The sequence below is a fragment of the Pithys albifrons genome, chromosome 6 (genome assembly GCF_047495875.1).
Source record: "Pithys albifrons albifrons isolate INPA30051 chromosome 6, PitAlb_v1, whole genome shotgun sequence".
NCBI lineage: Eukaryota > Metazoa > Chordata > Aves > Passeriformes > Thamnophilidae > Pithys > Pithys albifrons.
Genome location: NC_092463.1, coordinates 46,824,124 through 46,850,626, shown reverse-complemented (window position 1 = coordinate 46,850,626; position 26,503 = coordinate 46,824,124). Strand labels below are relative to the sequence as shown.

Here is a 26,503-nt window from a genome sequence, read left to right as displayed (position 1 = left end):
TTGAATATGAAATTAAATGCTATCCCCATCCTGGAATGCAAACATGAAATTAAACGATGATGCTCTGGGCACTGAAATAAGGGCATGAAGCAACTCACCTACACCGAATCAGAGCAGTGGTTCTCTCACTGCATGTATAAGTACAATCCAGAGCAAGAGGACCCTGATCCCTCAGTAAACACTGCAAGAAACTACTGTATATACAAATAAATCAACTGTTGACAAACATTTACAACTTTAATGCAAACTAAGCAACTGAATTAATTTTAGAAAATATTTGTGGATTTTTATCTATCCTAAAAGCAATGCTGATCCTTGCTGCACAAAATTTGTTGCATTTACATGTGGTACCTGTGCTACATGCATCAAACATAGTAATTGAAAAAGATTAGAAATTACAGACAGAAGAAAAAGCAAACTGGAAGAAAAGGGAAAAAAGAGAGACAGGAAAGGAATAAGTAAAAATGACAAGGAAAAAAGTAAATTTAGGGAAAAAGCAAATAGCTGGTCCCTAGACACACACTATCAGTAATACATCAAGTCTTGGGGTGATGAGTGTCACAGCTCAGTCTTACACAAGGTGGTGTAACTTGATCCAGAACCAACAAAGCACTTGGATCAATTTTTCATTTTCAGCTTGTGAGCAATGCTACTGAAGGCAAACTTTGTGTGACTTTAAGAGGTACACATTTCCCTAAACTCCTTGTTGGATAAGTACCAGAGAGATATATTGCTAAGTACAAATACATAAAGATCCTAATTCAGGTCTCCAAAATATTTTTAAACATTACTTAAACTTTACTTGCCCTCAATTAAGAAAGAATTTATTTGCTTCTGGTTTCTTAAAGTCATGAAATGATCGGCAAATCCCTTATTTAAATCACTTGGCTCACATTTCCAGTTAATTTTTTCACAGCACAGAGGGCTCAAAATATTTCAAAAAGTGAATACACACATTCCTGCATGGGTAGTCTTGGCTCACAAAAGCTTGAGAATTGTTGATTTTGAATGTAATCTGCACCTTGTTCATTTGAACCTTCTGATTATTTTACTGACTGAAGAGGACCAATATTCCTGCCCTCTTGTTCTGGGGGACGTTCTTGCAATAGTGCAAGACCAAATTAAGAACTGAATGAAATGTTTACTCTATCTGGATGAAGAAAATCTGCTTTCCTTTCCCTATATCCCTTATGCTCACTTGTGTCCCCACATTTTACAGTCTGCATTTCATCTCACTTATGACAACCTCTCTCTGTTACAAGCAGCTGCTTCAGTAGCCCTGAGAGCAGATCAGTCTTCTGCTGGCTACAATGTTTAGAGCTAAATGGGAGGAAATGAACTTTAGCTGGTGACACAGCTTCTGCTATAAACTTATGGGAACCAGTTCCTAAGATCCTCCTATCCGATCTAAAAGCCCTTTTGTAAAGATATCTATCTAAACATCTTTAAATGGATCTTTTAATTCATCTCTGAATTGAGAATAAAAGCAATCTGATAAAAAATACATTGGCTATGTGCCACAGCAGAAGTAGTAATTCATTGGCCTTGAAATACAGTTCTTTGACTGGAAACATTACAAAGTCAAGGACTATGGTCATCAGAAAAAAAAAAAGGCAGGCAGATTTTAACAGGCACTCTTCAGAATAGGTTTGACTTTTCGTCCTTTATTATCAGTTCATAAATCTAGAATTTCTCAGCTGTTAGCAGATGGGTGAAGGTCACCAAACAAAACATAATAAAATTATTGTGATTTAGAAAATTAACAACAATATAAACTAATTTCTTTCCACAATAGACTGCATTTTCCAGAGCCATTCCCCCTTAGCACAGGGCCAGTAGAAAATTAAAACCCACAAACAGCCAAAAAATAAATCCCCTTTCAACTGCCAAGATTGATTGTTTTCAAATAAACTTGGCTATATTTTTCTTATGGAGTGAATTAAGTAGTTGATAATGCTATCCTGTACTTACATAAAGGCTTTCAAAGTTTCAAGCATTCAAAAGCAATGCAAGCTTTAGGAGGATTGGGGAAGGATCATGAATTTACAGCTAAAGTAGCTGAACCACATTGCCCCTCAAAGGAATCAGAACTTCTTCAGAACGACCAGGAGAAGTTAATATCCAAACTCACCAACCTAGCAAGCATTGTTCTCCCATAAAATCTGTAATATAAAAATACCTTGATTCCTCCCTACCAGAACATCCCTCCTTTGATTTCTATTGAACAGCAAATGGCAACGCACATCTCAACATCCTCACAATTTAAGTTCCTTTGTGAGGCTGACATGAGGAAACATCAAAAATAAAAATCAGTAACTAAAGTCAGGATCATAGATCTGCATTTTGACATCTCCCTATATCCTCTTTACTAACAAGTCAATTCTTTCCCCATTTTCACAATGAAAAAAGATGTTTCAATTCCATTTCATTCTAAAGTAATTGGGTAATTCTACTCTGCAAGACAAAATTAAACAAAAACAGAGACAAAATGCAAAATTTCCCATCTTAGTACCCACTCATAGATGCACACTGTCAGTCTTTTGCTCATAATGATTCACAAAAATATGTTTTTGTCACATAAAATAGCATGAAAAGGATGTCTGCTTTTAACATTCCATTTATGTACAAAACACCCTCTATCTTTTGTCTGCTTTTCTGTCCTTACCTTCTTTTCAGTAAACAAACCAGTCTTCCAGTCTGACCCTATGGGCTGTTTCCTGTTATCTGCTGCCCTTTTTAACATTACAACCACAATGATTCTGAACTCATGCTTGACAAAATCTGTGGGAATTACTTTCATTAGGAAGGTAGAACATTTTTTTTCTATCATCCTCAAAAGCTTCAGTTGCAAGGGTTTGGTTGAATACAACACAATAATCACATTTTGAACACAATTCAAATATCAAGAAAATTAATTTAGAAATAAGATTTCTGAATGTTAGAGTAAATGGCTACAGCCTGCTAGATTAGAAGCAGATATGTTGCATCAGCTATAGGAGGCTTCGCTACTGCTGTGGCAGCAACATTGCTTTAATGGGCATTACACTGACATGATACAGACATCCAAAAATAAAGTTCAACTACCAAGGCTGTGCTTGCACGGGATGTGTCCTTTAATGATCTGTGTTTATCAATGACAGATTGTCAAAGATGGGAATTATTAAAGAAAAGCTACTAAGATAACTATATTGAGTTCAGGTCTGGGAGAGCTAAGTAAGTTGTCTTCTTCTTCCTTTACCTATTCCCTGACAATTGCGTTTAACTGGCACACAGAAAGGACATTTATTTAAAGGAGCAGCAGTAGCTTCTCCTGGGGTCTGTGGACCTGTGAATCCTCACAATATTAGATCTGATATCCAATACCAAACATATTTACGTTTTAGTGAGTCAAATAAAAACTCGAGACCAAACCTTACCTGCATCAAGTACCACAAAAATGTCAGGTCAAAGAAAATGGTTTGCCAGAACTTTTCATGACAGAAATTAGTGTCTCAGAATACAAAGCTGCAAAATCCTCCTAAAACCAGTCCAACAGTTTAGTTTTCCTGAACAGCATTCTATATTCAATACCCACAGAAGTGGTCAGAATATTTCCCGTTGACACATTTAAAGCAAATAAGGATTTTTCACCAAACTAAAGAACATTTTTTAACGTTTTTGCTTTCTGATATCTTCTGATATTGTCAAAATTGTAATTTTTTAACACATTACTTACTTCTCCATTGCAATAATGGAGCAATTTCATGCTTATGACAACAGTTGGTCACTACTAAAATAATTGCAGCAATGCAGAATCACCACTTTTAGATGTTATGGATTAGAAGGTAGGAAAAGCAAAATTTAGACTGCAGATAGTTCACCTCATCACTATAACATGGAAAAATAAGATAAAAGTATGACAACTGAAGTTCATTAGCAACTTTCGAGAGACCAAGAAGAAGTTATTGCAGTTTCTTATCAGGGACCGTGTTCTCTTTATCAAGAATTGGCAAAAACACTACTTTTCCCCCCCACAAATTTAGCAGGTAGCCATACAAAGCCAGAGAGTAGTCCTGTTTAAAATAAAGATAGCCTTTTACACAGCCCTTTTCTGATATGAACTGTTCCTATCAACTATGCATTAATTACCAGGGATAATACAGATATCATCACAGGAGAGAGAAGACAGCTGCGCCTCCTCATTGTGATGGTTTTCACTTCTACCTTTCCAACCAACCATCTCCCCAGTTGTCTGGGACAAAACAGGTGATGTTTCCATGAAGCTCAGTAAGCCAGGGACATGCAGTCTTCATAGCAGCTCTTATAAACCCAACTTCCTTAACTTCAATAAAACCAAAGTGCTTTTCATCAGCTAAGGAACTTGTCTGACCTGTATAGAACAGGCTACAGTGCACAGTAAAAGCCCAAAGGCTGAAACATTCTGAAATCCAAGAATCTACACATAGGTAAGAGGTGAATTTTTAGCTCCTTTCAAATTTGCAACAAATTCCTATGGACTTCAGCATGGCAGGAACTTCCCTGGTGGCACACGAGAGATAATTCATTGACACCATTGCAGCTACACTGATTTATTCCAGTTCAGGTTCCATCCTTAAACTTGCACAGTAGCACAGCATATATTCATGACCTAATCCGTTATATAGCATGGAGAAATCGAAGAAATGAAAGCAGCACAAATGAAGATTTTGTCACTTAAATTGTGGGCTGTTATTCTTTATATTTATTTCATGGAATCATTCATTTCTTACCTCACAGACACAAGCAAGCTATTGTTCAACTTCAGTTCTCTCAGATTAGGTAGATGCACACCTATGAGAACAGAATAAAGAATCACTTTGCAGACCTGGGATTAAATGAAACTTCCAGCAACTAAAGGTCGAAGCATCTAATTTTACATGCATTTCTTGGCTGTTTCTGCCAGATCTGCACTGGACTTCTAAGAAAATCCATGAGATTATTTCACTGAAAAAATATTTCATTCTTTGCATTTTTAGAACATACACGTATTGTCTGCATGACTACCCAATTACAATTTTTGAAACCCTCTCCAACAGGGCACCTTTCCAGACAGACAACAACAGCAACTGGCTTGAGGGGTGTCAGTTTTCTTTGGGCCGATTCCTCATCCTTACTGACTATTGACTGATATTCTCAAGAGGTAAGGGATACTTTATAGTACAGCACCTACTTAATGGAAAGTAGTGATGGACTTTACTGGATACGCAGCTAAGTAACACTTCTTCCAAATGTAACTGTGTGCCAAACAACAAAAACACAAAGTTCCACGTCACAACATCTTTTATAGTTCAGAGGTCCCCAAAACACTATTCCTATTTAGCTAAGAATTGCTTTCTTCTTTTAATTTTCTGGATATGATCAATTGTTTACTATTGAATTGTACAAGTTTCATATCCATGAAAACCTCGGTATTCTGTTGTTGTTACTTCTTTAATGCTGTGTTTTCTTCTATACTCGAGAGAGACTTACCTTTCCGGTTGCTTCTAAAGGTATCTCTGAACCAAAATCATACACCAAATCCCTCCAAGCTACAGAATAATTTGGATATAAGCGCAAGTCTCAGGAAACATTTTTTATTGACAATAGCAAACCTGTACCCTTCCCCACTAGGAGAGCTTACCCAAGGCTGGTGAGAATCCTTCAGCATAACATGCAACCATGTAGAAGCAATACTAATTTTAGACAAACTGGATCATTGCCAAAACATTAAAAGGTGTTCTCAGCAAATATTTTTGAGCGCTCTGAGTAATCACTCTGTGGCAAGGGTAACTTACAGATATCCAGAAGGACATCATTCCAGCCCTTTGCAAAGTATAAAAAGAAGAAAAAAGGAAACAAACAACAAAGAAATAAATTTAAAAAAAAAAAAGGACTGGGATTTCCAAAGCAAAGAAAGGTTATGCTGTTCATTCCCCAAACAGAACAAGAGTGATTATGGCAAAAACATTTTAATAAATCATGTTCTAGTAGGAGCATTATCTACATATAATGCTATTTGGGAGTGATTATAATGCACATACTGCAAGTATTTAACTTCATGCCTTTGGAAAGCTCTTCTGAAAAAAACCCAAAAAATTCAAAACACTCTGTGGATTTTTTTAGTTTAGTCTTCTAATAATTTTCCATAACCCATAAATATTGGAGTACAAATTATAACACACATTCCTCATTCTGCAGGGCATACTTTTGCATGTCAAATAAGTTTTATACATTTATAACAAAATAATTTAGAGTCCTGGCAGAGGAGATATTAGGATCCCTGTAATTATTCACAGCAGTCATACCAGCTACTGAGCAAATACTTCCTCAGATACAAACCATGCCCTAAGAAGATTCCCACAGAAAAAAAATCAAATCTAGACTAAAAAAATTGCTATCCTGTTTCTGATAAGGACAGAGAGATTAAATTATTTCCCCCAAAGTGTTAAAGGAAAGAATGAGACAGATGCAGTAGCCTCTGCAGTCCCAGCTCAGCACCGGGAATAGCCTTGCCGTGGTTTCAGCTGGAGAGGGAAAAGGGTTACCAAGCAAAGGCTACAGCAAAGCATTACAAAGCAACTGTGTTTGAAGGACTAGTATTAAGCAGCAAATCTGAATGAGGAGTCAAGAAGAGTAGCACAAAAGAAATGAAGAGACTTGCCCAAGAAAAAGCTTTCCACTAAATGCATTTAGGAGTGATTCAGGAAAAAACCCAACCATTAAAGGATTCAGAGGCAGAGTGATAGGCTGATGACACAATTTTCACATCTGGTTATTTCATTATTGTAACTTGATCCTCCATCTCAGATATTTTTCTGCATTTTGTTTGGCACAGTCTATCCCTGCAAACTTCTAGAGTGCTACACCCTAATGTGCGGTTTACTAGACTGAAATAGAAGTGTTTTCTGTGTGGTCGTGCAAAATTCTGCCAACAATATTCTGCAATGTATTTCTGCAAGTCTGCAGGTTCTTCCCTCCTTTAATTTTCCTATTGATATGTAATTGCTCTTTGGTGCTTAGAATTCATTGTACAATTGATTTTGCTGGTTTTTACAGTCCCAAATACTTATATATACATTAGAGCCTGGAAGATTAAACTTGGAAGAGAAAATTGTAAAGTGAAGGTGACAAAGTAAGATCTACCCAAATGTAACAACATATTTCTAATTTACTTAATTTTAACCCCCATGGCACCCTTCCTGAGAACAAGGACAGAAATTATTTTCATGCTAACCTAAAAATACTCTAAAATATCAACACTATTAAAGTCTAATATTAATTTTAAAGGAACAGATGATATATTCCTTATCCTGAAACTGCCTTCATACTGTTTAATTTCAATTTTTTAAAGATGAGAATGGTCCAGAAAAATGCTGGTGATTGCAGAGCAAGGCTGAGAATTCAAAATGATGATCAATGTTATCTCATGTCTATGATTCCTTTTCATTAAATACCATTTTTGTTATATGGCTCTGAAATTACTAACCACCAACAATGTACTACTGTTAAACTATTCTACTGTACTGTACCAGTGGAACAAAACTAAATGAAGAGCAGAAAGAAATCAAAGTGTAAGGTAGGTGAATAAAAGAAAAATAAGCACACTCAAAAGCATTGCCCGAAGTGCTGCACTTCACAACAGATGTCTTTCTGAGCTGCCTGGGTACAGCAGGTGACATTTAGAAAACAGGGTAAGGAGAAAACAGACAAAATGCTGCTTTAATTATATTCTACAAGCTACAACACTTATAACACTTCTTGTTTACACTAGGAAACCCTTTTTAGGGAGCATCATATATCTTGTTTTTCTATTGTTAACAAAAATCATCATGACTTGACTTTTGATTTTTGGAAGGTAGACTAGTAAAAAGCACACAAAAGAAACTACTGATAAGGACTTGCACTGGCATCAGGCAACCTTCACACTTTGTTGATCCTACAATACAAAACAGGCATGTGAGAACAGGTTGTCCTCTTCCAGCAAGAGCAACCTGATTTGTAAATTAAACAGTCTACTTAATTCACTTAAGACGTGTTCGATCAAGTAAGATACATCACTTTGATGTTATTTCTACACGTTCTAAATGTGCCTTTTTTTTTTCACATTTCTAGAGTGAACTGGGCAATACAATTGGGGACAAGACCACAGCACTTGAAGGCAAACCCAAGCTAGCTGGAGTCAAGCTACTAGCATGCTGCCCCAGTACATACTTGTGACTCATGGAGACCCTGCTCAAACCCTGCTGCAGTGGGCTGTCCAAGCCCTGCTCAGCAAGGTTTGTCAGCTCCAGCTAAAGCAAGACCAGCACAGTCAGACTCACATCTCCAGCCTCCACACTGGCTCCCTGACCGTGCAAGCACCTGCTGCTGCAACACTGGCTACCAAAAAACATCTCCCAGCTCCACACCAGGGATGTCAACACATAGGGAAAGGGTAAAAAGAGACAATGACCCTGTGTGAAATATAATAGTGCATCCCTACTTCTGAACCTTTAAGAGAGATTTTCCTTGATAATATGTGTGCAGTGAAAGTGGCAATCTCCAGACATGTAATCAACTTAGCCTGACCACCAGCAGCCAACAATACAAAAAGTACCAGCGAACAGCACTGTGGGTAACTTGATTTGTAGATACTGAAATTACTTAGAAATAAGAGGACTATGTAGTGTCTTAAATGACTCTATCCCGCTATTATTTTCAGCATGAATTTCTGTGAGTTGGTCATGAATGCAATTTCATATCTGGCCATGATCGAAACTGAAGGGATAAACTAATGAAAAGGAAATAGTCCCTCTGTTTGAGTATGAACTGAAGTCTACATGCAGTTGAAAAGCACAGAAATCAGCTCCAAGATCTGCAAAGCTGGATACAGGACTTGCCAGGGTGTTCAGTGTTTTCCCTGTCACTCAGAAGGCACACTGAAAACACCTAGACATTTCAGCATTTACCCCAAGCTCAATACTCACAAATACTCACATTCAAGTTCTGGCATAAAGCCTTTCCTTCATTTTAAAACCAATCACATGAAAATATTTCAATATCAGTCTTTTCAAGTTTTAGTCCACACCCTGCCCTAAGAAAAGTAACTGTTCCCCCCCACCACGTCCCATCATTGTGTAGAGGCAGACCTGACAAATTGGGCAAGGTTAGCAGGATGGTGCTTTAAAGTTTAGCACATCCCAAAGTGGAAAGATCTCAAGAAAAACGTCAAGGAACAGCTTTTAAATTACTCTGGAAATCTTTAGGCTCCAAGTGTTTGTGTTACAGACTGTAACACAGGCTGTAAATTTTGAAATGTTTCTCAAGTGAAAAAGGTAGTGTAAATTTGAGATTTGAGTGCTGCAAAGTTCCATGTGAGCCAGTTATGAGCAGTCAGTAACTTGCAGCACTTCTACTCGGACATTAAAGAGTTTGCATAGCCTGTTTTACCTTTACACATAAACCCAGTTCAAACAGTATTGTTTACTGAGTGTGGGACGATCATCCAAACAAGTAATTTCTTGATGATAAAGATGCTCCTTCCACAGCCAAGGAATACAGTGAGAGAAGGGTTCAGTCATTTAATATGACCATAAAGGAAACTAATTGGCCAGGTTTGAAATGCAAAAGAAAAACCAAATTACAGAGCAGTCCAGGCTGGAGGGGACAGTTGGAGGTGTGGAGCTCAGAGCCAGGTTGTCAGTGAGATCAGACCAGGGTGCTTAAGTCTTCACTCAGCCAGGTCTTGAAAACCTACAGTCTCCAAACCTGTCTGGATACTCCTATTGCTTGACTGTTCTAGTAGGGGAAAAACTTTTCATTCTGTCACACTGGAACTTCTGTCATTCCAGTTGGTCTGGTTCTTACCCTACTCTTTCCCTCAGGTTATTTCTCCAGACCGCTGTGACCAGAGACCAGGTCAGCAGCACAGCTCCAGGGGCAGGCAGACAGCAGGGAGCAGGCAATGAGTCTGACACCTTCAACAGCAGCCTTGCTTACACCATTCACATTGAAGGTGTAAACTGCTCTGCGATACCCCTAAAAACTTAGGCCTTACTCCATGCACCTAAAAAGCATCTGCCATATGGAAAAAATGGCAATAAATTGAAGATCACTGGAAGCATTAAAGTGGCAAACTTTCTGCCCTATACATGTGCTGACATTTGCAAAGAGATTTTTTCAGGAAGGAAATTCAGAAATGCATTTTTTTTAAAAAAAAAAGAAGGAAAATCAGGATGGTCTTGATGTTCTGTTATTCTCAGAAGCAGTGGGGACCTGCAGGTAGTGGCCAACTCTTGATAAAAACAGTGGGATATAAACAAGATGGAAATTGTTTGCAGCGTGGGAATAGTGCTCTGTATTCTGTAAAAGTTGCAAAAGCCTTACTAGGGGAGGAGAAAGGGATTTATCCCAGTGAAAGACAAGAAAGTGAAGAGTGAAAAAAGTGAAATTTTGCTAGCTTGTCACAGCTAATGTAAAATGGCATAGGAATGGGAGCACCACTTTTGAGCACTATAGAAATGGCATAATGAGATTTCTTTATCAACTGGAGGAAACACAACTGAACAGATTATGATCTCTGAAACAAACAGATGTCATTTACCTTAAATTATCAAGTGCCTATCAGAAAGAGACCTATTTCTGAAATAAACAGAATAACTAATATGAAGAGGCGATATAATTCAAGACAAAATCCCCCTTCACTGTACTTGCTCAACCATTCTTGACAAATGGACATCAAAAGAGCCATTAAAGCAAATCAGCTGTTACATTACAGTCATTTGCATATGAAAAATAAACTGCTTGGTAGGAATCCACAAGACAGAAAATGACTGCCATTTCTGGACAAAAAAGGGAGGTTTTATAGTCTCAGTATTAACTCTGCTACAGAGGGAATTCCTTGGGTATTTCTCCCTTCCCTAGTGCAGTGATCAGGACATTGAAATGAATCATAAGCATTAGGGCTGTTTGTGGCTTATCAGAATGACACCTACAGGTCCTTTCTCCAGCACACTTTCCAGCACAGCTCAATAAGGCAGTACGGGATGCAAAGACAGGCTGCTGGCAGCATGAGCCACCTGATACCACTGGCAATTTCTCAGTCACCGGGAAATCTTACAGTAGAGGGAAAATGACCTTTGGCTACTGTTTTGCTAGAGACAAGGTAATCAGTAGGCCCTAGAAGCACATTATACAAGAAAAATTTGTTCAAGTTAATTGGCTTTAGGCAGAAGTGGTGCCACTCATCCCATTGCCATAGTTTTCAGTCCTATTTAGAGCCTCACATAAGAAAACAGAGATCAAGGACTCTGAGGCACCAGAGGGATCATGTTTCAAGAACTCTTGAGCAGGAGAGTACTTTACACTGGCTGTTGGTCTCAGAGTCCCCAGCCCAAGACAAGATAAAGAAAAATTTGAGATGGTGAGCAGAAAATAGTGTTTTCTTACCAAAGTTTCCCAAGCTGATCTCTCTTGTATCTACTCGCATCTCCAGGAACTTCGCTTGCTGCAGATCATCTACCCCTGTCAAAACTTTCTGTAAAGATAAGCAGAAATATATGTGTACTCTCATGCAATAAACCAGATGTCACAGCAGCAAAAAGCTGTAAAAAGGCTTTCAAACAGTGTTTTGTCAACACATATTACAGGTACACATGACCAGACATGCAATCACATTGAAATAGTATTCAAAGACCTTTTTTCCTTGTAGCTCCAAAATATTGTACTCTTCCATAATGTATATATTTCTTAAAGAGACAATGCTGAGGGTTACATTCAAGCTGCAAATCAACAACAGACCTACGAGCCAATTAGCTTCATTTAAACACTATGGCCATACTTTAAGTTTTGCATGAGTCCTGCACTAATCCTCAGCAGATAGAAAGTGTTACCCTCAAGCATCACCTGTAATCGAAAAGGCACTAGGTGGTAAAACTCAACAAAACACACTGTTCAGGCTTTAAACCTCAAACAATGAAAAGGAAAACATGTTTTTAATTCAAGCAGCCCACTTTTCTGAAAGACAACAACACTAGTTATAAGAATTACAAATTCCTTTGAAGATATCTAGGCAATGCAAATAGATGCCTCCAAAATGCTTCAGTTTTTTAAAAAAATCTTAGAAGTTGGATCAACCATTGCATTAAGCAAGGATGTGTGAATGCAGACTCTTTCCTGTGTTATCACATTAATACCCTAAAGTCTGTGTTGATAGACTCATGTACTTTTTACCTTGGCAGGCATAAGCAGGATGAACAAAATAAGCAGAAGCTACACAGACAGGAGAGAGGGAAGCCCTAAGACTGCCAGTGAAAACTACAGCAAGGCTGTGAAATCCTAACACGCCACGCTGCAACTCCACAAGGAGCTGAAGTAATCTCACATTACCACTGTTCTCATCCCCTATTTCTTTCCGCTTTGATCCAGCTTCTCTCTCTTCAGTTTTTGTGCCTTTACTTAAGAAGAAGGCAGGAAGTCATTCATTCAACCTCTACATACAAGAGACAAGCTTTCTAACTATTAAAAAGTTATAACTTTCTTTAGGGTTTTTTTAATAAGGGGGAAATGATTAATTAGAAAGGAATGTGTAAGATCACCTCTGCTTATAAATGTTGGGAAGAAAAATAACCACAAAAATATTCGATTCATTTTGCAGGGGAAAATATGGTGGTTGTGGTATTCCTGCTCATTAAGTAACATTTTTATTGTTCAAAAGTGGCTGCAACTTCACTCACTCTGATTGTTCCACATTCTCTTACAAAGGATGAAACGCAGTCTGACTGTAACTGAGATGACAGTTTAAAAGAACATGGTGAGCATGGTTTCCAGAAAAAGCTGAGCATTCCTCCTTGAAAAACTGTCTCTCTTTATAAGGTCTTTACTTATGCTTCTAAGAAACAGAATTATCCAATATCTTAAACTGGTTTTGAACTATCTTTAAAACATTATGTTTAAAATTATTTTTAATCTTATTTTTGAAACTCTGATTTTAGGCCACCTGAACATAAGAAAGCTTCCAGACTTTCTTGCCTCCCCACTAGAGTAGAAGAAACAATGGTCTAAGGTGAAAACCTGGGAATCCCCAACAGTATCCAGACATTTACTTCCTATTCCCAAATGCAGCCACTACAAAATGTGTTTTGCTCCTTGTCCTAGTTCAGCAGGAGGGACCAGTTATCACTGTGTGTGGGGTCATCAAAGCTGTGTATTCTACCCCCTCTATTAATTCCCCAAGGACAATGGACTATTAGCAGCAGCTGCCCAGGGAACCATTATCACCTTCACACCCAGCCTGAGGCAGTGTGGCTGCTAATGGGCCATCAACAGTTCAACAATACCCTCTGGCTCCCAAAGTTAATCACCCATTGTGTGAGTCCCCGCCCAGGGGGAGGGACTGGGTGCTCCCTGAGGGTACATAAGTGGTGGGTAAGAAGACCTTGGGAACTTCTCCTTGTATCCAGAGGAACAGCAGGACCTCAACAGGAGGAGATCACCACTCTTACCCAGACCACAGCCCTCGCCTACACCAACAGGTTTTCCACTTCCTTTTGCTCTGGACTTTGGGGGGAGCCACAGGGGTCTCAGCACAAGGGCTAACAAGCTCCCTTGGGTTTGTGCCCCAGGACACTGAGTTATACTGCTGGGGTTTGTGAGTTGAAAGCAATTTCCCTTTGTGTCAGTGTATTTATTGTAATATTATTATTAAATTTTAGCTCTGACTTACAATCTCTCTCGTGGTGAGTTCATTTCCCCTGCTGGTTCACCTTTAAACCAGCACACTCCTGCAAAGGTAGAAAGCTTACCAACTATGGACTGCTTTCTCCCTCCAACTGAACGCCAAATCTCTCACTGCATGACACATTTTGCAGTATCCCTTTCCAGCAGATGACTCTGTCCGTCACACAGCATGAGATTATGTGTGAAACCAGAGCTAGCTGATGGCCAGGCACACAACCATGCACTCGGAGTGCTGGATTTAGATGCAAGTTTATTATCATTAAAGGAAACTGCTTCTGAAACATACTTCCCTGTTTCCCATCAAAATAGTCTTCAGAGTCTACATGAGAACAGGGAGAAGTCTCAGAACAAGTAATAAGCTTAGGGTCATACACTTTTTCAGTAGAGTAGCAAAAGGTCCTGACATCACAAGGAGTTTTTGTTCCTTTTTTGTCCTTTTTTCCTTTGCTGTCTGCAACTTCCCTGCATGCTGTCCTTCCCCCTCCTGTATTCCAGCCTTCCTTCACAGTTCTGCTCCCGTTCTTCTCTTTCAAAATCCAAACAGAAAAGCTGCATAAAGTAATATTCTCTCCTTTTTTAGGGTTCCCTATTCCTTTTTCTCATACCAGGGAGTACCAGTGTGATTTTTTTTTCCCTTCTTTTCCTATTCCAGATCCACCGTTTTTACTTTTTATCATTGTCTGAGAGACGAGCTGCTTAGTGCATCCATATTTTTGTACTGCAACAGGCAGAACTGTGGCTCCAGTGCAGGAAAGGGTTATTGGCCATCACTACCAGTTCTTTGAACTATAGATAGCTGCTTTGAAGCATGTGCTGACCAGATGCAATAAACTCCATGTATTCCTGGTGCCCACCTCCCTGTTCTGCATTTCCAAGCATCTGCAAAAATCCCTGTCCTTCCATCTGCTAATGCCAAGGACATGCTTGGACAGCTTGAAACCAATTTGCTGGGGGATGCAAAAGTTAGGGCAGTATGTGAAGGAAATGACATATGCTCTTAGGTGGAGGATATGAGCTCACTTAAAGGCACTAGAAGCACAGAGACCGCAGGTGCAAGCCAGTCAGCAAGCAAAAGGCCAGGGCGGCAGTTCAAGAGAAGGTTATGTGGTGAATGGTTCCTGTGGAAGATAGTTAGGATATTACTACTCCCCAGAGACCATTCTTGGCACACTGGTGAAGCTGCATGTACGATACAACTCACGTCATAGGTAAAATTCTGACACCAAGAACAGGGGAGATTGAGGCAAGGATGTGGAAACATTTAAACAAAGGTGACACATACTTAGCAGCATCTTCTTCTTATGCTGTTTTTTATGTCAAAACATGGGAACCTTCATCAAAATTTGAAAGGAGGCATAATTTAGGAAGAATTTTGTTGCTATTTGGTAGCAAAAATAAAAAAAAAATCATGACCAAACACACTGAAAGGTCATCAGCTTGGACAGATAGATGTCTGGCACCATGTGAACAGAAGTGATGCTGGAGTACTCTCTGTCTCTTCATTCCTAGGGCCATCCCAGGTCTAGGACAGGCTCCCACCCTAATTCCGAGGTGTCCCACTGTGGCTTCAGATAATGACTGCCTACCCACAGCTCAATGAGCTGTTCTGACAGCCAGGGACAGAATGTCCCTGCCTGTGCCCCAGGAGGGCTCACAGACATGAAGGTGCTGTACCATCCAGGTATTCCTTTGGCTGTTTACAGCTGTTCAGCCTCCACAGAGTGCAAACAAAAAGGGACCAAGGATCTGTTCTAGGCAAAGAGCAGGATATAGTTTTGATCTAAATTAACTCAGAGTATACCTTGAAAAACCTAAGTATAATTCCAGGCTGATTGTTGCTGTTCAGGGTGGATTCTGCCGGCCACCCATCTGCAGCCCAGCAACGTAAGTATCAGACACAGAGAAGAAGGCTGTTTGCTGAAGAATTAAACATCAAAATCTGCTGGCACATGCTGTTTAAGAAGGTGGCCTGACAGCTTGATTCTGAGGAGTAAGTATTACACTCCACTGTAAATTTATTTATTTGAAAGGTTACATTTCCATGGTAATGCACTGCACTGTTCTTTGAAGATGAATACACGATCAATAAAACAAAGACAAAGTTCACTTAACATTTTTCACCTTCTTCAAAATAGGAGTAAAACTACTCTTCATGATAGTATGCAGAAGCTATTGGTAAGTAATTTAGTCACTATTTAAGAAGCAACAGCATGATGAGTCACAAACCATTTCCACAAAGCAAAATGTCTGGCCAATATCTAACTAGAGAGTATACACTAGTTGAGAAAGCTTTTCCTCTGACTGAAAATAAGAGCCAGTAAATATTCTGCAAAAATTTCAAGCGAGAAACACTTCTGCACTTGCAGAGCTTCCCAACTGGCAGAACAATCACCTGGGATGCTGAGAAATCCCACTTGCAACTATCTGTAAATTCCTTAATTGGCAAATAATATTTGTTCAAATAAAATTGGCATATACATCTGATATCTTCTCTTTTTCCCTAGATTTTTCACATACTCTTAGAAAAGTAGGTATGTAGCTGAGAAGCATGTTGCATGCAGCTGTCACAAAAATATTTCCAGCTGTGCATTTATTTTGCTGATCCTCATTAATTTGGCTAAGACAGGAATTCCTGAGTGGTGAGCTTGTTTTCATTTAATACTACACCTGTATGCAAATATTAGATTCATGTCCATTCATGTGTTCATTGCTTTTTTTTTTTCAAATTCTCAACTCAAGTATATTCTCTCTCTCAAAAAAAAATGTTGCTAAAAGTATGACAAAATATTTCTCCTAGGAAGAAAACTACTGGAATAGACTTTAAGTGATTCTAAGTCAATGGATATTCATTGAAAGGACGCAGAACTTCTCTGTGGTCTCGTATGCCAATTTCCTTTCAAAATAGCTGGCTAAATGCTGCAGATCCCATAATTACAATATTTAGCTGTATTTCACTACTTTCTGCATATACATACAAATACATTCTTCTCTCAGCTAAGATGAAGAGATTAGCTAGGCACTATAAAAAGAGATTTTCTCTGCTTGTATGAAATGTGTAGATGAGGGCAGTAATTATGAAATTTAAGAAGTGATGGAGACATTAGCAAAGATATCTTTATTTTTGCACCGAAGCCTCCAAGTTATGCCAACAGGGATAAGTTCTTGCCTAGTCTTGCCACCTACATTTCAGCTCCCCACTGAATCGTGCTGGGGATTCACAGTACTGACATCTTTTTTAAAACTGTATTAAGAGTCTGATGCTGCAATTTGCTGGGAGATCTCCTAACTATGGCAAACTTCAAAGGGCATGGTGGAGCACCAGACATTGCATGGCAGTTGTGTGACAATGTCATGTCACTGAACATACAAAACTCAAGACTGTACTCTGCCATTTTATGTTAGCTAAGCAGCTGTGACTGTAGGCAAATGAAAATCTGGGGATTTTTTTCATATAAAAGCATGTCTATGTGTGTGTATACATATAGACAATCATGATGTGAAAATTTGAATGTAAAACATCAGATGCCTAAGCAGCAGGATGAACACTAATATAAACATTAGAGGCCTTCACTGTAATGAAGGTATTAGTGTTAGGATAAGAACATGTAAGAGGAAAGTTCTGAAACTAAATGAGGTTTTGTAAGCTTTTTTTCCAGCTCACAGAATTACTTTTACTATATGCTATCTTGACTAATCTGATCTAACTTTGTAACTCATGTGCTTTGAGCAGATCGAACTGGAAGAGCTTCAGAGAACCCCTCAAACTTCTAAAAAAATTATTGTACACTCCTAATGAAGGATTCAGCAGATCCAAATTCAGTCAGTTACCTCCATATCTTTGACTCTATTTATCAGTATTTTGCACTTTCTTGATCTCCATTTTTTTTCTCAAATTCTTTTAGCCTACAACTGACAGGAAAAGTTTCTGCAAAAGCAAAAAGGAAACGATCGAGTCATTTCAGTAAGAATCCAATTTGCTGTTCCAGGACCCTCCAGCATTTTCTTTTTTCCCATGAGGATGAGTGCATACCAAATGAAATACACCCTAACCTCCTGAGCAACAAAACTAAACACCACTTCCGAACATGTGTTCCCAAGTTTAGAAAACATGTTTAGTTGGAGCAGGATCAATAAATAGCAAAATTAGAGAATACTTCCTTTCTTCTCTAAAGATCACACACAAACATGATTGTTTTTTAAAATGTGACTATCTGGAAGATCATTTGACCTGTTAAAATGAGTTTCTTGTGAGAAGTGGAATGCTTTTTGAGCAAGTCAGGAAAAGATTCTTTGCAAACCATGAGGAGAGGGTGGGGGTTATAAAAGCAAAGTAAAAATGTGATGCCTTTAATCTCAGGTTCCCACATTTAATGAAAAATCTAGGACACAACCCTAATAAAGTTAAAAAAATAATTGCCAATTATTAGCCAGTTTTCAGAATGAAGTCAGAATTTGCTGACTCTAATATTCTACAATATCTGACAACAACACATAAACACAAGGACAGGCAGAGTAGAGAGCTGGAAATATTCAAAGGACAGGTAAAAAATGAAACAGCAAGAGTGCCTATTCATTTAGAGGAATATTAAAGAGTACAAGAGAAAATTGACCTTGATACCAGCAGAAGGAATAAAAAGGACATCTAATGATACTAACCCTTGCATCAAAAGCTTTTGACCTGTAGCTTGGATAAAGAACATTCAAATGTAAAAGGGTGTTACAGGACAGTGCAGCAAGAGAGCTGGCAGCAAGCAGAAACTAGATGATGTGATTAACATAACAGGGATATAGAACCATACGGGATTGTTTTGGTTTAGCTTGGTAAAATGCCAACTGTCCAACAGTCTGTTCATGTCCCCCCCACCAGGGAAAGGGAGGGAGGAGGGAAAAAAAAGCCCTGAAGAAAGGAACCCCAAAACTCAAAATGGCAAGCTTCTTATATTTATACAAAAGAAACAATTAAAAACAGAATGCGATATAACACATATATATACACAAATGTGGAAAAAACAATAACAACAACGACCACCGAGTCGACCACCCAAATAATACAAATTCTAACTACCCAGACCACAAAAACACCTCAACAGACTCTCCCCAAAGGACACCCAGCAAGAGAGGAGAAAACCAGTAACAAAAATAATGTTTACTTCCTGAACCAAACAGCTGTGAAAGGGTGGCAAGGCCCAACACTACAGGCATGGGGACAGCATGTTCACTCACTGTCGGTCATGAAGGGGACTGACTGAGGCTTCTCCTGCACCTTCTTTTATACCCGATTTGACATAGAAATGATATGAAATACCTCTTTGGTTGTTAAGTCAGATGATGCTTGTCCTCTCTAATCTACATCAGACTGTTTGGGCCTGCTAAACTGAGGCCTAGCTACAACTAAAGCCAAAACTACCACAAGGATTTAACGTGAACATTATGCTGAAACAAGGCCACAGAAGACAAAAAACTGCGGGGAATGAACATAAGGTCTAAGTGAAGGAGAGGAGAGGAAGAGAATGGGCCAAGGTCCAATGGCTTTCTAGAAGTTCTACATGGTCTAAGAAGGCACAAAGCAAAAAAAGAAAATAATTAGTCTAAGTCAAGTTTTCCTTTCTTTGGAGGAAAATAATGCATCAACTGGACAAAAAAGTGAAGGGATATAAGTATCATGGCTTTTAGAGAGAGTTCTGAAGAATGAGGTCTGCTAATGGAGACTGCTAATGTTTTAATTCCAAAATAGACAGCCATTCCCCTGGAAAAAAGACAAAAATTAGTCAAATGGACAGGTAGCAATGAGGCTGCAATTCAAAGTGCCCAATCTTCACAGATTTTCCACAGCTAGATCTTCCAGCTTTCCCAAAATCAAACTGAGCTGGTGCAAGAGAGAACATCGCAAGGGCAAGGAATAAAATTGAGTACATATCTCAGTACAAATACCTTCCTCAGGAACCTCCATCAGGTGTCCAAATACCTGCCTACACAACACTACAGAACTGGGACCCTTATTTTAATGTAAAATAATTTTACTTTTATAAGCATGAATTTTAAAAGTCTATTAATTTTCTTCTCAGAACCCTTCAGTGAATACAATCCTAAAATATTCACAAAATAAGACAATCAGGGAGATATTGCAACTGCATTGATTTAAGCAAAACAACCTTTCAAACTGTTTGATTGTCAATGGCATGTGGTTCCCTTAAAAATATGCATGTGAAAACTTATTTCATTAAATGTTTCAACATTCTGAATGTTTGCAAATCCCAGGGAAGCAAATTTATGGAAGCAGCGGTTTCTATCTGATCAACATAAAGGTCTAAGAATAGATAGATTAGATATGTTATTAAAACAAGCTATAAACACTGTAAGTTTCCTTGACAATGTCATGTAATTTTCCCTCTGAGCAGGAAGTATCCCATCTATGTCAACACAAATGTCGGGTTCCAGGGCAGGAAATAACCATCCAGAAAAAATTAGCAGGAGAGTATGCATCCATTGAAAAGAATCTTTGAAATGGGATTCCTCACAAGTGTTAAAACACAACCTTAAAAAGGAAAGACTCCATTATTTAACTTCTTTTCTGCATTTAAAAAATTTCAAAATAATGAACAGTAATTTCAGGGGATGTGGATAATATTGCTTTACATACAGTTTTCTGCTTACAAGTTATACTGTGAACTAAAGCAGCAGAACTTCAAAAAGAGAAGAGTTTTGTGAAAGAACTTCCTAAGGGTTAAATTCAGAGTTCATTGAATCAGAGGGCAGCTGTTTTGCTTACTTTAATGGGCTTTGGTACACATCTAACAATACAGACTAATCTGAGAGGTTCCCATTGATTTATGGAGGGTGTTGTAGGCCACAAACACATTACACTGGTAAAACTCTATGCCAGGTTTTAAAAAAGGATCAAGAAATTGTCAAAGGTTCTCATAAGCCTAAGGAAAGTGAATGGCACAGATTATACCATCATGTAGCAATTTTTCTCGAGTGCTTAAAATACACACCCTACAGAAAGTGATTTTTGCATCTTTAACCATTTTATAAACACTAAAAGACTTAGCTACTAAGGGAACAACAGTTCTGAGAACTATTTGCTGTCTAATCTATAGCACACTGTCAAAATGGTGACTGGTATGTAGCCAGGGAGCACTTAGGGAGTGGTGTAAACCTGCAGCTGGAATGTGCTCCCTGTGGAAGCTCCTGCCTCTCCACTGGTGCAGTGGATACACAAAGGATTATGGACACTGCAATCACCACCGTGCCAACTGGGAGTGTAAAGGAAAATATGTGCAGGTATTCCCCCGAAGGAACAGCAAAGCAGTGGAAAGGACTCAAAAGGTTTATTTCAGAGGCGAGGACGCTGAAAACATAGATGCTAATGGTGCTGTATGGCAGCATCAGCCCTCAGACAGACGCAAGGCTGTCGTTTGCTCCTCAGGCTTTATCATTGTGTCCCCTGCTCAGCTCCCCCTTGGCTGCCAAGGCCTTGCAGCACATCTGTGAGAGTTTGCTCTCCTGTGCCCAGGGACACTCATTCCACCTTCTATGGAATGAGGCAGAGAAACAACCAAAACTGCATCTGGAAAGATGCCTCGTTCCAGGCAGGAAAGCTTCCTTAGTGAAGAACTGCCTCCTTGGTAGCAATATCTTCCAGAAAAGAGCTATTTATCCCTACAGGGAGCATCTCTGAACCACAGCCGTGGCAGCCCTGTCAGTCTTTTCATGAATTATACCAGCAGAAGGGCTACCCTTCTGTAGCTCTGCAACACAAAAAGCTTCTCCCCTTAGCTCTCCCCTCCTTTAGCAGGGAAAACAGGTTCTCAGCTCCTACACATCCCCCAGGATTTCACCCTTAATTAGTTCTGGGCGAATACAACACAATATGTGCAACCAAATATTCTTTCATGACTATTTCACAAAGTGAATTCCTTCATGAAGATTTCGGCATGTTACTCTCTTTCAACAGGCTGCACACTAAAATAATTTCCTCCACACAAAAAGGAACATGTCTTTCAAGTATGTGTTGAAATTCCACACACTGATATACATACAAAGTACTTCTAGCATTTGCAGAATATTTTAATTGGCTTCTTAGCAGGACAGAGGATTTCACTAATTCAGAAAAAAGAAGTTGTGCTTTTAAAGTTACATTTCCAATCTCTAAAGCAAAGTTAATGTAATTTTCTTTTCTAATGCTTTTCTAATGCAAGGTACTCTGGATGGCAATAATAAGATCTGTGTAGATTATAATTATGCTGCCTGTACTTCTCTTCATACTGCTTCAAGAAACCTAGCAATAAACACAGCTACATTCATGCTGGGAATGTTTTTGATATGAAAGCAGGTGAAAGGAGGACAAAAACTGATACACTTTCTTAAGACAGAACCTACTTTATGAAGAAGTCTAAATGTCAGATAGACAACAACCCACAATCAGCACAATAGCAGTTGGAAGGTTAATGCAGCTCTGTATATGCCAGTTTGCCTCTTCCACTTCATTAAAAAGTTGGATGCCTACTCACCAGTTTCCTGGGGGAAAGATGTTCTTCTATAAGCAGCTCTCCATCATCTCTAATTGGCAGACTGGGATTTAGGTTGCCTTGCCAATTCAAATCAGACACCCAGACTGCAGATGAGCCCAGATGAGAAACTCTGTCAGGATTCCACTTCAGGTCCATCTCAACACTCTTTGAACAAAAGGATAACAAACAGCCTGATTATTTATTACCCATATTTATTATTTTTCCTTCAGCACAATCTATTTTGACTCCCACTGCAAGACAGCAAATGCCTATGGAGATACAGGTTTCTCTAATCAGAAAGAACCCAAAGCAACACATCACATGTTCCTCCTTTTCTTCACCCTCAAGAGCTGAGTCCCACACCTCATTCAGCTTTGAGTGGAAGCTTTTACAGCAAACTGTTGTTTGCAGTTATACAAAAAGACAGGCATACCTATAGATCTGTACAAAGACAGCAGATGAGAACAAACAACTCAGGACAATAGTTCTTTTCAGTCTTCTCACTATCCACTCACCCTTTTCCAGTGGCAATGAACTTCCCATTCACATGGGCCTTCTACCCACCTATACTCCGCTGAGAACCATGAACAGCACTCAGCAAAACTCTGCTGGACTCCAGACTGCAAGTGCCAGTACCAAGGCACATCACCACTTCTCTTCAGCATTTTGAGCTCTGCCTGTAGGTAGCACGGACAGAAACCGTCTGTATTTCCTGTCCTAAATTAAACACACCTGCACTGTTACTGACACTAGGTCAGGCAGACTATGACTACTGACTTTCAGTTTTAAAGTCAGTCTTGGAGAAAATTAGTTTAAAATACAATTTAACCAACACTGCGTATGCTTCAAGTGAGGAGTGAAATCCAAAGTCTGAAGAAGCAGCACTTCAAACAAGTTCATTCTCCAATTCCCAAAGCTATTACTTTCACAGAAATATTAACAATTAACTTTGAAATATGAGAGTAAGCATATATACACTTGTTATAGGCAAAAAGCAATCGGCTGTTCCCGAATGGCACAAGCATTACTATGATTTATACAGCTATTTACTATTACTTGGCAGCAAGGAAGTATCACAGCTGGAAACACTGCTGTAACAACAAAAGGCTAGCCTAGAGAAAAACTCCCTTGCTTTGCTAAAGGAACACCTGCAGTTTTGTTCTGTTCTCCACTGTGAAGCAATACTTAGTCTTAGCAATGGAAAAGTAATTAAATGATCAAGCTAATCATAACTGGCTGACAAAGCTTCAGTAATGGCCAAGACATGAGAATTACCACCTTCCTTCCCCCTCATACTAATAAACAGTTAAACACAGGAGTAATTTCTGTCAGGACAAATAGAAGAAGTTCTGAGTGCTCAGCTAGTCACCTCTGCTTGACAGGACTGTCACATTAGTAGGTAGAGAGGTTGAGATCAAAGAGGCTTCTTGCTCTGACTACTCATGTCCAGTCAAAATTCTTCACTTGCACAAGACAAAGAAATTCAAAGGACTCAGTACTGTCAGCAAAAACAGTAGCCCTAACTCAAAGAAAAACAGCAACAAAAAATTAATGATCCATCAAACCTCTCTTTGCACAATCTCCTAGCATTAGGAGGGGAGAAACCATACCTTCAGATTCCTAAGTGCTCTTTTCATACATTCATCAGGGGAGAGAAAACCCACAGAAAGCAAAAACTCTTATCTTCAGATCACTGCACGTACCTCGCAAGCCCTCCTACAGGAGAAGCTGACTTCTTAAATGTGCTGTATCTAAGCCACAGCAATATTTAACTCTTAAAAACATATTCAAGAACAAATTCTTTGGAAACACATAGCACCTTTCAATCTTTCTTACTGGCTTATAAAAGAGCCACCATAAGTGAATTGAGCAGTGATATTTGCAGCTTCTAAAACCTAAGCACGGCTCTAGTAGTATAAAGACAACTTTCGTATTTTCATACTTTACATACATTAAGAGGGACCTCAAAAACCTTATGCGTCTCCCATCTTGGAAGAAAAGTTACAACTCATAAATTTCTATTACCTGTTTCTTTTTCCAAAGATTTCTAGAATCTCTCAGATTTTTTCCTCTGTTTTCTTTAGAGCACATGTCAATATGACCTAGTCAGTAAAAAGTTGCAAAGGTCATCACTTGTCCAAGGAAATAAAAATCTTCTGTGACAGGAAGATCTTCTGGTGTTGTCCTTATTTTGCTAGAAAGGAATTATTTTGGTCAATAACTGACTTGGAGTAGAATATCTCTCATATGAATTCTGGAATACTTTTGCACAAGACTTGTGTCGGATTGTGTGCAAGTACTGGTGGTTCTTTCTAATTCAAATGAGAATTGTTATTATCCAGAGATAATCTTGTATGTTACCAGAGCCAAGTGCAGCAATAGTCACAGAACACTGATGTCATGTGTGAGTGCAAAACATAATGAGACAATAAGATTATGAAAATTTGGGTTGCAAAGAGTTAATACACTTGCATAAAGCAAATTACTGTTTTCCCTCTGTTGGTCCATCACTATTACATTTCAGAACGTTCTCAAATCTTTGAAACATGTTGATACAGCACTTACTTTAGGCTTGACAGAGGGATCAATTTGTGGCTTAATATCTGAAATAACACTTCGTTTTATACTTCCTGCTATTGATCTGCTCTTGTAATCATTGTAACAATGGATTAGTGAGGAGAAAAGTATTTTCATTACAAATTGTCTGGGATCAAGTTGAATTATTGTCAGCAAGGAAAACTTTTTTCTAAGTGCTTCTATCACTTCAAAACTTTCTCCAGAGAAGAATCTTCTCCTGAACATGGATCAAAATAACACACTCAAAATGAGGAATATAGATAAGAGTGCAGGAATCCTAGCGGTGAAGTGCCAATCTTACATAAAATCCATAAACCTTTGAAATCTCCAGCACCATGAAGAAGCAAAAAGAGGGCCTGGCACAACACTTGTCCCCCTAGATATGCAGGGGACATATTGCTCATTTTCATCAGGTCCACCTGACTTTCTGAGACCTTTCCAGTAAAGCCACCTCACCCACTCATTTAAAATGTTAAGGAAATGAGAAACCTATGGCTCTGCCAAATGCACAGGACAAGCAACCACTGACCCTAACTAGTGTTAGCCTCAGAGGGACAGTTTACAGGGACAGGAAAGATTTTGTTGTCATCAAAGAGGTCTGAGAAGTCACAAACTTGAAGATTTTCTCCACGGAGAAAATAGTTATACTGGATATATATTGGATCTATGTGCTGACTGGAATGACCATTCCTGCAAGACTTTGTGGGACCAACAAGGATGGAAGCTAACTGCACCATGTACAAACCTTCAATTCAGTGGGACAGCAAAGCAATGCCAGTAAGCAGATGAGTGTCAGGGAAAGAGAAAATGGATAAAAATAATAGAGCTTTGTCCTGCATGTGAACACGGAGAAGAATAAAAGAATGAAAGAAATTAATGAATTTGGTTTTTCAGGATTTGCATCAAAGGTCTTAACTTTCAGGCTCTTACATGTGAATAAGTACAGGCAGATAATCATTGAGTGCAGGAGAAATAAATGACTAGAGGAGTAAGAAAGGAGATCTTGAATTCTACAAACTGTTAACCTGACAACTTTCTCCTCTGCTGCCACTCTCCTTACCAAAGTGAGTGTGCATGATAATGGTAAGCTATTCAATTCACAGACATTGTGAAAGTCCATTAAAAACTGCAGGACATTTTTGACATACATAAATACCACTAATAGAGATCATTATTAAAATTTAATGATCCTTGGAACAACATGTTATTTGAAATCCCTGCAGAATACTGTAATTTGCTAGAAAGAAATTGGCAGAGAAGAGTTACTTGATGTTCTTAGGGTCTGGCAAACTGGCAAAACTCCAAGATTTTATTTTTCTGCTACAAGATTCATCAAAGAGTCAATGGTAGGATTGTGTATTCTTCATTAAATATATATTAATACACAATTCAAATTCAGCAATTGTCAGAAATGTCTGACTCAATAATAATTATGGTTTCTTAAGAGTGGGAAAGACCCTCTGAATTGTGTGAGTAGGCATAATAATTTCTAAAGCAGTCTACAAGACATTACCTAAAGAGCTTGTCCAAGCAATTAGCTTACGTTTTAAAAACAAACAAATAACAGCAACAACAACAAAAACCAAACAACAGTAATCAATCCAGATTTACTCTAGGAAAGGCATATACTTCCATACATTAACATCCCATACAAAAAGGAATCTACTCCCTTAGGCAAGCTTCTCAGCCAGCATCCTCTC

At 38.7% G+C, this 26,503-nt stretch overlaps 1 protein-coding gene across 1 annotated transcript in view; it reads right to left on the bottom strand.

The window, feature by feature from the left end:
- Nucleotides 1–26,503, bottom strand: part of LRRC56 (leucine rich repeat containing 56) — an 84,622-nt gene that overhangs the window by 33,713 nt on the left and 24,406 nt on the right. Inside the window, exons 5-8 of the mRNA XM_071558715.1 lie at nucleotides 24,252–24,420; nucleotides 22,227–22,391; nucleotides 11,425–11,512; nucleotides 4,749–4,809 (exon numbers count right to left, since the gene is read on the bottom strand). Coding sequence (XP_071414816.1) covers nucleotides 4,749–4,809; nucleotides 11,425–11,512; nucleotides 22,227–22,391; nucleotides 24,252–24,317 — 380 coding nt within the window. The 5' untranslated portion in view covers nucleotides 24,318–24,420. The remainder of the gene's footprint in view (nucleotides 1–4,748; nucleotides 4,810–11,424; nucleotides 11,513–22,226; nucleotides 22,392–24,251; nucleotides 24,421–26,503) is intronic.